This window comes from Dioscorea cayenensis, chromosome 19 (genome assembly GCF_009730915.1).
Source record: "Dioscorea cayenensis subsp. rotundata cultivar TDr96_F1 chromosome 19, TDr96_F1_v2_PseudoChromosome.rev07_lg8_w22 25.fasta, whole genome shotgun sequence".
NCBI lineage: Eukaryota > Viridiplantae > Streptophyta > Magnoliopsida > Dioscoreales > Dioscoreaceae > Dioscorea > Dioscorea cayenensis.
Genome location: NC_052489.1, coordinates 594,863 through 610,141, shown reverse-complemented (window position 1 = coordinate 610,141; position 15,279 = coordinate 594,863). Strand labels below are relative to the sequence as shown.

The 15,279-nt window shown below is 32.4% G+C and overlaps 1 protein-coding gene across 5 annotated transcripts in view; it reads right to left on the bottom strand.

The window, feature by feature from the left end:
• LOC120249409 (putative ion channel POLLUX-like 2) overlaps positions 1-11,886 on the bottom strand; it is a 25,721-nt gene extending 13,835 nt beyond the window's left edge. Inside the window, exons 1-14 of one of the 5 annotated variants that reach the window (XM_039257900.1) lie at positions 11,676-11,886; positions 8,990-9,445; positions 7,994-8,178; positions 6,983-7,248; positions 6,094-6,165; positions 4,303-4,378; positions 4,066-4,164; positions 3,823-3,977; positions 3,626-3,730; positions 3,035-3,121; positions 1,603-1,687; positions 1,290-1,437; positions 621-697; positions 453-533 (exon numbers count right to left, since the gene is read on the bottom strand). In XM_039257900.1, coding sequence (XP_039113834.1) covers positions 453-533; positions 621-697; positions 1,290-1,437; positions 1,603-1,687; positions 3,035-3,121; positions 3,626-3,730; positions 3,823-3,977; positions 4,066-4,164; positions 4,303-4,378; positions 6,094-6,165; positions 6,983-7,248; positions 7,994-8,178; positions 8,990-9,005 — 1,452 coding nt within the window. In that variant the 5' untranslated portion in view covers positions 9,006-9,445; positions 11,676-11,886. Of the gene's footprint in view, positions 1-452; positions 534-620; positions 698-1,289; positions 1,438-1,602; positions 1,688-3,034; positions 3,122-3,625; positions 3,731-3,822; positions 3,978-4,065; positions 4,165-4,302; positions 4,379-6,093; positions 6,166-6,982; positions 7,249-7,993; positions 9,446-11,675 lie in introns of all 5 variants that reach the window. The other 4 variants (XM_039257899.1, XM_039257898.1, XM_039257902.1 and 1 more) reach the window with 4 other exon arrangements.
• Positions 11,887-15,279: the final 3,393 nt, after the last annotated feature.

Here is a 15,279-nt window from a genome sequence, read left to right as displayed (position 1 = left end):
GGATTTTCTGTTAGAGTTAGTTTCCTAATTTTGTTAGAGTTAGTTTTCATTATCCTTTATCATGTTCTTTATATATGTAATTAGTGTGAGGTTAAAGGAATAGAATCATCAACTTTGAGATTTAAGAGTTACATACAAACCTAATGGACCTTCTGAAACGTCCACAACGTATTCATACTTGTCCATGTGCCTTTACCTCTTGATTGCCAGTTAGATTAAACAAACAAGTAAAGCTGACAACCATAAGGCTAAATTAAAACCTAATCATACTCAGTTGCTTCATTTGGTCTTTTCATCTCGTAAGATTACTAATATTTGCAAACTTTTAACAGTTTTTACAAAAAACAACTTTGCAATTCTAAGGATAAGTACAACAAACTCAAGCTTTCTCATTTTAATTTTAGAAAACCAAATTTTGTTAAACTTATGGATAAGCCAAAACATAAGCATACTTTGTCGATTGGTTTGATCTCATCATCATCATTTGGATGGAAGTTTATTTTTCCAGATCTATAGAGACCACAGACCACTGCCTGAAACAAAGAAACAAAATTAGAGGAAAATTTATCAAAATGAAGGCAATTCAATTCAACAAATACTTAAATTGTGTACAATTCTACCTCCTGAATTCCTTGCCTCACATCCCTGTACTTCATTCCAGTCAGATTTGGAAAATTACAAAGATTGAATACATTTTCTGTAAACCACACAACAGAAAATGTAAGAAGCAGATAAAGTTTGTAGATTATATAATGTCATTGAGGAGAAAATTATTAGATAAACTAAAATATGGAAAATATGATGTGAAATCTAAGTAAACCACAAACTTTAAAACTTCTCGTCCTATGCACTATAGAACTAATTCAAATTGGAGCATAAAAAGGTATAGCAAGGAAGCTAAAAAAAAAAAGATGAATAAATGCTGAAACACAGAAAGCACAAAATCAATCATTCTAGACAATTGCCAATTCGTATTTCATATTTGCTAAAAAATACTGATTTTGTGCTTGAATATGACAATTATTTTGATATAAATACATTTTGGCAATTTGGAGGGGTATATATGCACTTAATTGGAAATTTTAATATTCCAATCTAAAGCCAAATTGCTAAACAGAGTTAGTAAGACCAATATGTTGTGCTAGACCATATGATTTGTAACCAAATGATATATACCTATAGATGAAAGGTAGCAGATTTCACTCAATATATACTCATTAACTCTAAGATGCTGTAAGTAGATAATGAAATTCTCAATAAAGTTACTTGCAGTAAGAAGAAGAAAATACTTCTATAGTTAAGCAAGTGCCTGTAGATCTTTAAGAGCCCTTTCTGCCTTGTGCACTGGACAAACAATTTAGATGCAGCCATTTCAACAGGTTGTACATTCAAACCCGAGATTGATTTTAGAAGCTCACAAGTGCTAGAGTTTGAGGCCTACAGTCATCAACCAGCATAAGCTGAATTAGTTAAACCTCATAAACTGTAAAAGGTTCAAATTCAGGGAAAACAACACAAGTCTTGAGTGTCAAGCTATTTCACAACATTATCTCAATCAAACAGGCGTTTGAAGAAAAATTATGAGAAAGACATAATTTTTACCTCAACGACAGTTGGGACAGAAGCCATTTTAGGGATAGGCTGTAGAGCTAACAGTGAGAGAAAAGCATCTGTATCAACTTCATACCTGATTAGTCATAAAAACACATGGAAGTAAAATGCTGTGTGTGTGTATATATATATATGATTTTGACAAGATAAAATAATACTGAAACTTATATCAACATATTACGGTTAAAGGCTATCTGCATAAGGAAGTTCTTGCAAATAGAGCATGGATAGCCACGTGTGCAGTATGCGTGGGTTGCAAGTCCAGGCCTTGAGTATATTCCTGCCACTCTCAAACTTCCAATACAGTCGAACTTCCAATCCAGTCATGACAAGTGGCAGAAATACTTTTAGCAAATCAAGCCAATTTCCTTTCGTAGTTCAACTGTGGTAACCTTTAAACCATGGTATCTTTGAAAAGGGCCAAACCTACTAGTGTCATCCAAGAGGCATCCAATATCATAAGACTATACTATGTCTAGCTTTAGGCTATACCATAGACTATTGAATTGCATACCATTATTTGCATCTAACAATGATTTATCTATTAGTTTAACAAATCCCCATAACTCCGAAAGCAGGCCAGAAACATCAACCCTAATTTTCTAAAACTTTAATATTTCAAGAATTACAAACATATTTCCTATCTCCTCTCCTTCGTCCGGTATAATTGATTGTATGCCAGCTCAAAAATATTGACTTTAAAAATGATTTGAGATATGCATAAAGCAGATGCAGAACACCATCCCAGTATCAAATGATTAAAGGCCACTTCCAATGTTCAAGAATCCACAACACACTCAACTCCAATTCCAAAATTAACTCTCCTACCCATTTTTAAAATTAAAATTTACTTATTAATTAAAATATACCCTTTTTTTTTTTTTAAAACCCCTGAATTTGAGGAAAAGCCAAAATGAAGTTCCTATTTCCTTGATGTTTGAACCTTTTAGAACTAAAATAAGAATTTCTCTCTTACTTGGTAATAGGAAGATGAGAGAAAAAGAGGGCCATCCATAAAAAAAAATGAAGTATATCTCAAAACTTGGCAAACAAGTTGGCGTGATGGAGGGAAAAGCCCTTTAAAATGAATATTGTTACCATTTGCTGAGAATAGTGTAGAACAACTAGTGGAGGTGAAAACACCACATTAGCCATACGATTCAAGCACAAGTCTCCTTCATGATATTCTCTTTGTGAGGATAGTGCTTCAAATCATCCTCAAGTCCATTATACAAGCCGGATTATTTTTACCACTCATACTTAAAAAACGAAATTCCATCATCTTTAAGACCTAGATTATATTTTTAATAACATTTAATTCAAAATGTTAATTATGAAATTTTCTAGTTTGCAAATCTATATCACAGAAGTGAACTTGAGATTTTATAAATTAGTGCAAGAAAAATTCGTAAGTCATACTAACCTGTCGCTCTTTGTTGGTAAAATAATAATAGAGCGCGCCTTATTTGCTGCCGCCCTTTCAAAAGACTTTGTCAAGCTAAGGCTGCAACTGAGGATACAAGATATGATTAAGTCCACAGAGAAATATGTTCATAAATTAACCTCTTATCAAAACAATATACTTATGAAATAACTATCTATTGTGGTGGCCACTAAAGGATTGAATATTTTCATAGTGATCAAATTTAACTATCAACTAACGACAGGCATGCTTGCTATTTTGCAAATAGAGTATAAGCTTATGGGAGGGTACATCAAGGTTTATGGCTCACGCCTCTAAAAGTCCCAATCCTTGGCTTGTTGGACTAATATCAATCTATTAACTATTAGCAACAACTGTCAATTAATATGGTTTGCTAGTTTATAGTGGATGTATGTTTTAACCCAATTTGACTTTCTTTTGTTAGAATTGGAATATGGAGCACACATGACATACCTCAACTAACTTATACAAAATACATAATTTAAGGAGTGTTACAATTCTCAATAAATATCAGAAAAGGCAAAGTACTAAATATCAGAAATACTATCTTGAGTGCATAAATTTCCGAACCTTTTGGTAAGGACATCAACATGATCTAAATCTTTGGTGATGTTATCCCCAATCTTCTCCATTTGCTTCCTTGGAAGGTCAGATAGTAGAAGAATCCTTTGCTTCCTTTGCATTAGCATAAGATATACACAAAAAGAAGACTTCAATATAGTAACTGGTTATGACAAAATTTTACGCCAGATTGCTAGACCCATTACCTAGATGTAGCAGTACCTAGACGGATGGCAGACTCATGAAACTTGTCCAGTTGCTTCAATATAAATGTTAAATGGCTGTTAACTCCACAGATAATTATATGATCAGACTCCATTGCTTGCAATTGTGCTCCTTCTCTGAGCTTTCGCATGTTGTTCTGCCAAGATGGCACACATCAGATAGTAACTTTAGCATGATACCTGCCATCTTATATATTCTCAGTTTCTTTCAGAAGAAAAACTTACTCTAAATTGTTCAGTCATTGTGCTTAACAAACGGGAGTAGAACAATATACCCCAAATAGCAAGAACAAGGCCAAGAATTCGTTCCACCCGAGTTTTTTGCTGTCATGTAAGCACAGTGGATTGAAAAAGAAGAAACAGTGATGTGGAGGAAATAGGAAATTAATATAAGACGTTAATTTTGGTGACCTGTGGATAGAAGTCTCTCTATGATAAAATCTTTATAGTACAAGGTCTTACTCTTAGATGAGTAGATGATGAACAAAGGCATGCCCAAGCTTCCCAAAAGCAGTCCTCAAGAGATTGCTGTTTATTCCTGGATTAACATCATCCCACATACTTAAAACAGAAAATTGTGCATGGAAGGAGTTTTAAAATAAAGCTTAAATATAGCAAGTGCATTAATCAACTAGATTTTTAATCCCTGAACTGAATAGAGATTGTTAATTAAGAGGGAAAGATAACAATCAGCAAAATTCTTGTACAAAGTCCATGACAGAAACAAACCAAAAATGGAAGTCTTGCAGAAGGCTAGGCCAATTAAAGAGATTAAGAGGGAAATTTATGCCAGCTAACAAATGGTTTGCCCATTTGATTTCATCTTTTAATGAATAAAGGTCTCCTGTGAGTTATTCAATTTGAAAACCACATAGTATAAGGAAACCCGTGCAACACTCGAAAAAAGACAGCCTAGCGCACAAGACCGTTGGTAATATTGCAATAAATGAGTATGTACATTTATGTACACCAAATACAGAAATATTTCTCATTGCTCCAAACCCATCATGTCAGGTTAGAGCCAGCATCAGCCAGTAGTAAAGCAAACAAACTAGTACATATTTTCTATTAGGAAAAATCCACCTGACTGCAATACCTAACCTCACCTTCAAGTAATGACAGTGAATCAGATTTCAATAGTTTTACCTCCCTCGTGATATGCAAAACCTCACTTAGTTTGTTCTATCAACTATCATTAGCTGAAGTGCGTTGAACATATTTATCTAACAATTCAAGTGCACATCAGCAAAGCATATATTAAAATTTTATAGAATAACCACCATTCTGTCACCAACTTTATGCAGTAAATGGTTTACAGGAGGCAAACACCAAAAATTTAAACTATTAAAGATTCCATTGATAGCACATGATGCTCTGTTTACCAAAGTCCACTGCAATTTAGGAGAATGAACACGTTCTGTCTGATTGAAAAATTAAGGCTCAATTGCTAGACATCTCCACCCAATCCAAATTAATTTAAGCAACTTCTGAAAATAAACGCAGGCACACCAGGAATTCATGGGGAATATGTGTCTACAGAAAAGTCATAATCAATAACGGCGAAGCCAATAGTGAAACACTCTACATTCAGAGTAGTAATCATTCTCTGTTCACCTTATTCCCACATATTGTAGATCTTATAGGTGGAATGCAAATCTAAGCAAAAAATAAAAAATTAAAATTAATTCAAAGGAAAGCAATTGTGGTTCATAATAGAGATCATGCCAAATGTATGTCCTATGAGAAGAAAAATAATGTGGATAGAAGTTGGTGAATGAATGTAACTGAGGTTTCACATAAATGAAAGCAACCCTTAGAGTGAAAAAAAAAAAAGTAAAACTGCCGCGCACAAGACTAGCTGTTATACATCATAGCAGCCTGAATCAAATCAAAGCAGAGAGTCAATGGAGAGGATGAAATCAAAGGCTACTTCAATGGAGAGGTTGTGCAATAGATTCAAACATTAAAATAAAAAGTTTTCATGTGTTCACAATGGAGTAGAATAGCTATGTTTTATAATACATCAATTAGAATAGTTTTTGACACAAAAGTTTTTATAATTGTGAGTAGAATAGAAGGATATTAGTGGGAGGTGACGGCACAGATGCAAGAGGACAAGTATGACAAACTACTATTGCCATCAATAAGAAACAAGTCATACCAGGTCACACAAAAGATGATAGAAGATAAGAAATATCAAAAACCCACTTTGTTCTCGCAAGATCAGTAAAAAAGTAAAGCATAGCAGACTACCTGAACTTGTAAAATAAGAAACCTCCAACTATCACAAACGAAAAGCATGTAGCGAGTAGTGCAATGAGAAACCTACAAACCATACAAGATAATATCATCAAGGTGAAGAAATTGTGACAACCACAGTGCAGCTGTAAAACCTTATGCTTCACAGCATGCATTGAAGATAGATGAACTTGTAAACCTCCCTTAAAGCCTTTGTGCAATAAATCCACAAGAAGAGAGGATAAAACTATAATGCTTCAAAAAGAATAAGATCCAGGACTAACATAACCGTGTCATTCAAGTTAAGCAGATAAGAATTTGCAAAAAATAGAGAGATAAGAATTTGCAATTCTTAATTCTCAAAAATCACAACCCTTTGCACTCTTAACTGCTCCCTTTAGAAAATTTTGAAAACCAAAACTAGAGGTAGAATCTGAAACCAAAAACGAAAACAAAAAAGTGAAACTTGTTTCGTTATTTGTTAAGTCAAAGTTAAAAACTAAAAATTTGTTTGTAGCCTATTCATGCTTTTTCTCCTCTTCTGAAAATTTCCTGCAAATATATTATGAGCATCAATTCACTTTGCAATGGCAATATTCATAATATCAAGATTTAAATATATATGGCAAAAAGACCGAATACTTTACAGAAAAGTCAACCACTGATGAAGGCTAGGACCGGTTAGGGCACTAGGTAAAGAAAATAATGTTGTGAATTTATTTAAAAATCAACAGTTAGGAAAAAAAAAATACAGAGAGGGTTAGCACATTAAAGAAGGTAATGCATTTCACACAGAGTTAGCAACCCGAGGAGGGGGTGGGGGCTACCAGTACTGATAAAAGCATAAGTTGATTACAACTAATGAATATCAAAACCAATAGTTGCAGTTATGTAATTGACTTACGAGCTGATGTTTCTTTCTAGCTGTAAGTTAAACAGATAATATAGCCGAGCTAAACTCCATTTAAAATCATGAAAAGATGGAAATGATACATCCAGCTGTAAAGGTACGGGCTTGTTGACAGAGTTTGACACACAAGCAAAAGGCAGGCTTGAGGTTCCAAAATCTTGCAGAACAGGCCCCATCAATGATTGCATTTGACGCAACCATGCCAATTTAGATATGACATACAGTGGCATGCATCCTAAAATGTTGTTGATTTGGCCTGCCTGAAATGTTATCAAAATGTCAAAGCAGAGGACATAAAATAAACCTACTATTGAACTCTAAAATCTCTCTGCCAAGTGTATGGCCTTTGATAGGCATGCTAGTCAAATTTAAAAAAATTGAACTAGAAAAGCAATGCAGTATAATCGCTGATTTAGAATTACATTGTTTATGAACAAAATTTTAGTCAATGGCACCAAGCTCAAGTTCAACATTGTAAATAAATTTTATGTTTATTTAGTTGTTTGATCTAAGTAGATAAACTGCCAATTTTTAAAAGTCAATGGATTAACTTTGAATTTTTAAAATAATCCGCATACAAACCAAACTTTCCCACATGATTGCCAAAAGTTTTGTCAAGTATGCTATGTTATTGTCAAAGTAACTAAATGTTATTCATTATTTCCACTCACTTATTCATCATTTTCTAATCTAACAATTAGCCAGTCCATGAAAAGCAAGCAAAAAACACTCCCCTTTGCAAGTGCATGTAAAGTCAATTGACTTGAAAAACCATCTTATAAGATCAACAACATAAATTATAAAGTAATTTATTCTTATAACACTGCCTTATATTGATTTTGATTAACTAATTTCAGTATGGTTTTCACGTAGTAGCAGCACCACATAAACTGGAAAATAGTAAGAAAGACGAACAATCACTTTGTGAAATATGAACTGAAATTATATCAAAGTTTCTAATTAATCATAAAATAACCGACAAATATATGCTCAAAATGTAGTTACCTGTCGGGACATCAAAAAAACCAATTGCACTATGTAACTTTTCCATCTTGTGTTAACTTCATTATAAATTTCACCCTCTATAGGAATACATGTCAAATCACACTCAGGTAACCAAACACGCAAGAAATTAGAGGTGGTTGAACAGATGCTCTCTAGCCTCCATATAGAACCAGCCTTCCATTTGTCTGGACGAGTAATATTTGAATGCAAGTAAAAAATGGTAGTTAAAAATGCAGTGTATTCTGTGTAGCCAACAAATTAAAAGGACAGCAAAAATAACAATGAAGTGAAACTTATGCACAATTTATTACATTGACCACAGAGCATAGAGCAACATTATATCAAGTAGTAGGAGCTATTGGCAATAAAAAAAATTACAATCAATGAAAAACTACTTAAATTGAACACAAAGATTATATAAAGAGTGAAATACTGCTTTTTCACATCATTTCAGATGGAACTATAATAGTGAACAGTGGGATATCTTTCTTTTACTAGATACAGTAAGGTCTTAGCACTTCAATTTCAATTCTAAAACAACCAGATTTTGCATGTACATAAGTCACAACACATGAGGTATTTTTGAAGAGATTGAGAGACAAATTGCTAAGAGAATGGAAAATTCATGTTTGAGGTTTTTTTTTTAACACTTAGTCATTTCCCGAGCTTGATGTTAAAAACATAAATATCATAGATTTATCTAATCAATCAGGAAAAAAGAAAAAGAAAAAAGAAATGTGAAGAGAAAACAGCTGAACACTAGTAGTTCATTCATTGACTAATACCAATTTTATTTATATGTTCATAAGCACAATGATGATTTCCTCCAAGAAAAGAACATTTTCCTATCCTAAGACAAAAAAGAAAACATGTTAATCAATAAATAATTGACATGTATTAAGCATTAAGTCATTAATCAAAATATGCACTAAAACCTTGGTAGTTATCTAAATTGCAAATAAGCAAAATTGTAGTTTTACTCATTTGAATGCATACTCAGTATCTTGACCATGTCACAACATAGCCTACATACAATCCAGATGGCACACAAGGATCACTAACAGGATGAGTGATGAAGTTGGGGAATTGCTTCATGTGGGTAGCTCATTCATGCCCGTGCACTAAGCCCCATTGGTTTTCAGCATACTTTCTGAAAATTAACTATTAGCATCTTCAAACGGACGAACTAAAAAAGAAGATATGACCAAGTTTACATATGGATCATTGCAGACTGTAATTATACCAGGAAAACCGCATACCAGGTGTAAACAGAGAGGCTTTGAAAGCAGAAAACATGTAACCAAAGCACCACTTCAGACATTCTAGGTGATTAAATATCTGCACAATCCCTTTGGACAGTTAAATAGCCTATGCATACCTTTATCATACCTCCATAAAGAATGAGCTGTTATTACTGAAGGGCACATCCAATATGGAAAGAAAGCAGACTTCCTGGAAGCAGATATTACATTGTTGTAAGAGTTGTAGCAAACATAACTTTTAGGGAAGAATTAAATTTGCACCATGATGTCCTCCTCATTTTCTCGAGTTGATATGTAATACAGAGAACAAGGCAGACACAAACTAATGAAATGAGAACTTAACAACTTTGTTCAAGTAAAAAAGCATGGCCTGAGTTACACAACAAAAAATTAGTTCATAATAGATGCCTCTACCTTAGGTTGAACAGTTAGTAACTAATTATAACCAAAAGAAAATATCAATGGCTATTTAATATTTGTGAGTGAAACAACAGATAGGGACATTATCCAAATTCCATAGTCTGTAATAAGCCAAGATTTGAATAATAATCTCCTTCCCCAAGTCAAGTAGAAATTCATAATCGATATTATTCAACAGTAGTTTGTTGGCTTAAACATGATTTATCATGCCTAACTACAGTTTAATTGTAGAATTACACACCTCTATGAAGTAAACGTTATGAACCCATTCAAATTATTTCATGCTTATATAAACCATGCAATGCAAATAGAGAAGGTCACCAAATTAGCTTCTTCAAATTATCTTTATACTTTGTAAGAAATATACTCATTGACAAATCATTCAGAGTTTCTAAAGAACTGGCACAACCCAAAAACGAAAAACACTCAACACCGAAATCCATGAAAAGTGAAACAATCCAAACAAAAACATTAAAAGAAAATTCCATGACACTAACCAGAGAGAGAGAGATTCTCTGTAGAAAAGCCCTTAGAATCAGACTCTCGTGAACAAGACCCAATGCTCACACTCAAGAGTCAAGATCATAAAAACCAAAGAAACTTTAAGAATACAGGCTACAAAATAAATTCTCAGCACCATTAAAATCCACGAGAGCTCAAAAACACAAACCACCAAGAAGAAGCCAGAGATCAAAGACTCTCAACACCAATACCCAGGAACAGTGATGACCAACCCAAAAAATAATAATAATAATTGCACATCAAAACCAAAACAAGACTCACTGCAGCAATGCTCAAAAAATACAACTCACATAATCGAGAACCCAGACCATGAAGATGATTAACCTTAGGAAATTCAAAAACATTCTTGAGAAGTTCAAAACCCAAGGTAAGTCAAGGACCCATACCACAATTACAAGATTAAAGAAGACTTGAATCCACGAAATTTCAAGAACAGAACTACAACATTCAGGAAGAATAAAACCCAAGAAAGTTTAAAAAGGCAAACCACTTCAAGAACCTAAGTCATAACAAAGAAAAAAAAACCAAGAACACAGTGATGAAAGTTGAGACAGAACATCAAAAGACCAATCCACGGCTCATCAAAACTAAACAGAACCCTATGAAGCAATGCCCAAAAAATCAGACTCTCATAATGAAGAACCCAACTACAACCACAACCACAGCACTTAATGAAGACTAAAATTCAAGAGAAATCAAAAACCCCAGAGCATAACGCCAAAACCCAAGAACAAAATATCAGCCAGACCAACCCAATATCAGAAAAAAGCAAAATAGGGCTTTCTTCATCAATGCCCTAAGAATCAAACTCTCATTAATCAGCACGCTATAACACTAACGCTCATAATCACTAAAACCCATGAAAATTCAAAAACCCCGGACCACTACACCATTCCTCAAGAAAAAATAAGAAAAAAAAAATCAAATCAAATCAAATTAAATTAAAACAAAATCAACAATGTTAATAAAACCCAAATAAAAAGATTCACATAATCAAGACCTGATAACTCCAACACTCAATAACAGAAATAAAACCCAAGAAAATTCAAAAAACCCAGACCACAACACCCACCCGCCCTCAGGAATATCATCAACATATAAAATCAATGATAAAATCCCAAAACAAAAACATCAATCAACGATGCAAGAAAACCAAAACAGGATTCTCTGCATCAATGGCCAAAGAACCAAATTCTAATAGATCAGCACCTCATAACACCAGCACCCAAAAAAACACGAAAAATGACGAAAAATTCAAGAAACCCAGACCACAACACCAATTCTAAAGAACAGTAACAACACTCTAAATCAAAAACCCAAAGAAAACAATCAGACTCTCACAATCAATACCCCCACAACACCAACACTCAAAAACAAAAACAAAAACAAAAAAACAAGAAAAATCCAAGAACTCAGACCACAACACCATCACTTCCAATGCAACCAATCAAAAAGAAGAAGAGAGTGAGGTGTACGACCGTTGGTGGCGTCGCAAGGACGCCGGCGAGACACCGGTGAGTGGCCGAGGAGATGTCCAAGAGATGGAGAGCTGCATCTTGGAGCACATGAATGGAGCCTCGGATCCGCTCCTCACGACGCCGTGCCCTCGTCCTTGAAACCCCACCGAGATCGAAGCCTCTCAGACTCTTGTAGTTGTAGGCTGAGAATCCATGGCGGGCGAAATGGAAAAAATAATAATAATAAATAAATAATTTATTTATTTATTTATTTATTTATTTCTAAAAATGAACGAAATAATTTCTAAAATCATCAAAATTTATGATCCCGTTTGTTCCCATTTAGTAAGTTTACTGATTCACCCTTTCTCTTTCTATTATTGATTTGAAAAAAAATAATAATAATAATTTTTTAGCGCCAAAAATTGTAATTTATGTGGAATGGAAAGAAAAAGATAAATAAATAATTTATTTATTTATTTATTTTATTTTTTTAAAAATGAACGAAATAATTTCTAAAATCATCAAAATTTATGCCAGTTTGTCCCATTTAGTATGTTTACTGATACACCCTTCTCTTTTTATTATTGATTTGAAAAAAAAAAAAGAAAATTTTTTTTATTTTTTTAGCGCCAAAAATTGTAATTTACTATACAAGCTTGTGAAGTTATTTTAATATAATTTTTTTAAAAAATTTCTTTTTATATGTAGATCAATGTATATTACAACTTATAGATAAATTATTTGGGAATTGTGAAAAATGTGGAGGGCGTTATTGGAAATGCACTTGTGCAAGAGACATACACGAGCTTTTTAATGGAACTCTCAAAGCACAATAACCTTGTTTTTCATGTCTCGAGGTCACGTGACTCACGTGCATTGTAGCTCTGGAAAAATGAAAGGGAGAAAAAAATTATTTAATAAATAATTATGGATATAAATAATTTGCCATTTAAAATTGTGGTATTGATAGGAAATAGAGAGAAAGATAATTCGTAACTTGAGATTCCGAGAAACTTCTTCCTCACATGCATTATCAAATTATTTTAAATTTTTGTTTCATAATAAAAATAAATCTAATATTTATTATTTTTTTTATTTGCAAATAGCAACAAACCTCATATCATGCCGTTAAAAATATAGGTATAGAAATACATCTACAGTAATTTAATGGCATCCTAAAGATTTATCATATGAAACTAATTAATACGTAGGACAATGATAACCTGCAATATATGTTTTAGATTATATATTAGATATTATAATAACATTATGGTAAATCTCTTATTATACGAGAGATGATCCCATTCGTCATCTGTTGGATTGCCTCAATTTAATAACTTCTAAAGTAAAAGGCATGAATTTTTTAAGATAACTACCAACATATCCTTAAATTATATAATAAAAAATAATAAAATTTATAAACTTATAGCTAAGAATGAGCCACCTCTTGGTTCCGTGGTAGTTACCATCTTGGTTCCATGGTAGTTACCACGGAACCAAGTTTACCGGATAAAAATTCTTACTATACAACCCTAAAAAAGATAGAGAATATGATTCTCCTACATTATGACTTAGCATACAGTAAATAAATAGTGCTTGATACAGTGCCACTGGGAATCGACATCACTTCTACAATACCAATGATTTTCGATTTGTAATTTATACCGTTAGGGTAATTAATTATTTTTTTAATCAATTTTATTTATTTGCATAACTTTTAATAACATAAGATGGCATGACAAATTTTATTCAATCTATATAATTGGTTAATTTTTATTTTTAAAATATAAAATAAAATAGGTTTTTTAATAAAATGGATAAATTATAGTTTTATTGAGAAAAAAAACAAATAGTAAACACAGAAGAAATTCTCACACCAGAGATGAGGTATGAAAATAGATTTTTAAAATACTAAATAAAAAACACAATATAACTAACTATATATATAGAGAACACAAGGGAGTATAACTATGAGATTGGATCCTGTGCAATCCTGTGGAACATTTGGATCCAACAAAATTCGCGTATTTTTCACTTGAATGTGTTACCGTCTTACAACATTATGTTTAAAAGTGCCAATATGCTTCTTTCTTGATTCTCAATAGCCGCTGAAAGCCATCAGCAATCCTTCAATGATGCTTCACAGAAGATCAAGCTCTCACTCAACTTTCTCAGCGTTAGAGCCCCAAATCTTGTTGGCGACTCGACCTCGACGTCGCATGCGAGTAGTTGCTTCGATGTCTTTCTGGAAGCGCTCGAGATCTGCGACGCTGCCTTCCGCCTACTTAGATTTTTCTCCTTGTCTTTATACCTCCTTTTGTCGTATGTCGCCTCCTCACCCCTGCAGTGATAGAGTCTCCTATTTTCAGATCGCTTTTCCTTTTCAATAAAGTCATGGTTTATCCACATTTATTTCACTATAAGATTGGGTTGCATACATTAAATCAATTTCACTTTCAATTTTATTTTCTACAAATTTAAAAATTGAAATTGTTTTCAAATTAGTCTTCAATTTTATGGCAAATTATTTCCAAATTTGATTTTTGAAAATTAGGTGGGCATGAAAGATTGGACAAGAGCAAGATAAGTTTGAGTGGGAGGATAAGAAATTATTGGTTGCAAATAAAATAATTATTCCAAGATACATTCACAAAGACACAAGAAAGCAAAATTCAAGAATGTCCTTTCAAAAGCATGCATATCATACTGTTTTTGGATGTTTTCATGACGTTGATGTTGTTTCCTAAACAATGAAAACAAAATACATATTAAAAGCTCTTAAATTTTAAATATTTTTAAATTTATTTCATTGTTAAGGCAAAAATACATATTTATTTTATTTGAGAGTACCAATGATAAATAAGAAACATTTTTGTTTTGAAAATCTAGATATAAAACCACTTTATCCTTCTATTTTTATATCATTAATATTTCACAAATTATCTCGATATTAAAATAACTACCAAACTTGGCTACCTTCAATCTTCATATCAAAACAAGGTTGAAATAAATAAATTTTTTCTTCATTTTTGTTAAATATACTCAAATAGATAAAACTCTCATCTCAACTTTTGTAAGAACTTTATTTATGATTCTTTAGCTTCAACATCCAAAATGATGATCTTAATCTATCTTTTTTAAATGTCTCTTCTTGTGCCTTCCTTCTAATAATAATATTATTATTAATATTAATATTAATATTAATATTAATCACATGAAAGGAAAGAAGGCAAATAGAGATAAATTATAAAAATAATAATAATAATAAAAAAGAAAGTTTTAGTCAAAGACTTGCAACAATAAAGTAACCCTTTTCTACACGAATGGAGTTTTAGGAAGCTTTTGTGTAGAATAAGAATAATTATTGGATGGAAAAAGAGGGAAGAATTGATTGAACTTTTTTTACTTTTATTTTATGCACCTTTTTTTTTCTTTTCATAGAAAAGCTGATATATAAAAATAAGTGATGCCTGAGTCATTTTAATAAATCGCTTTTAAAAACCTGAAAATATTAATTAATAGCATCTAATTTTAAAAATAAAAATAAATTATGAATTGGATTAATTGATTTATAGACATTAAACAACAAAATCCCAAATTCTTTAGCTCTTGTCTCAACAAC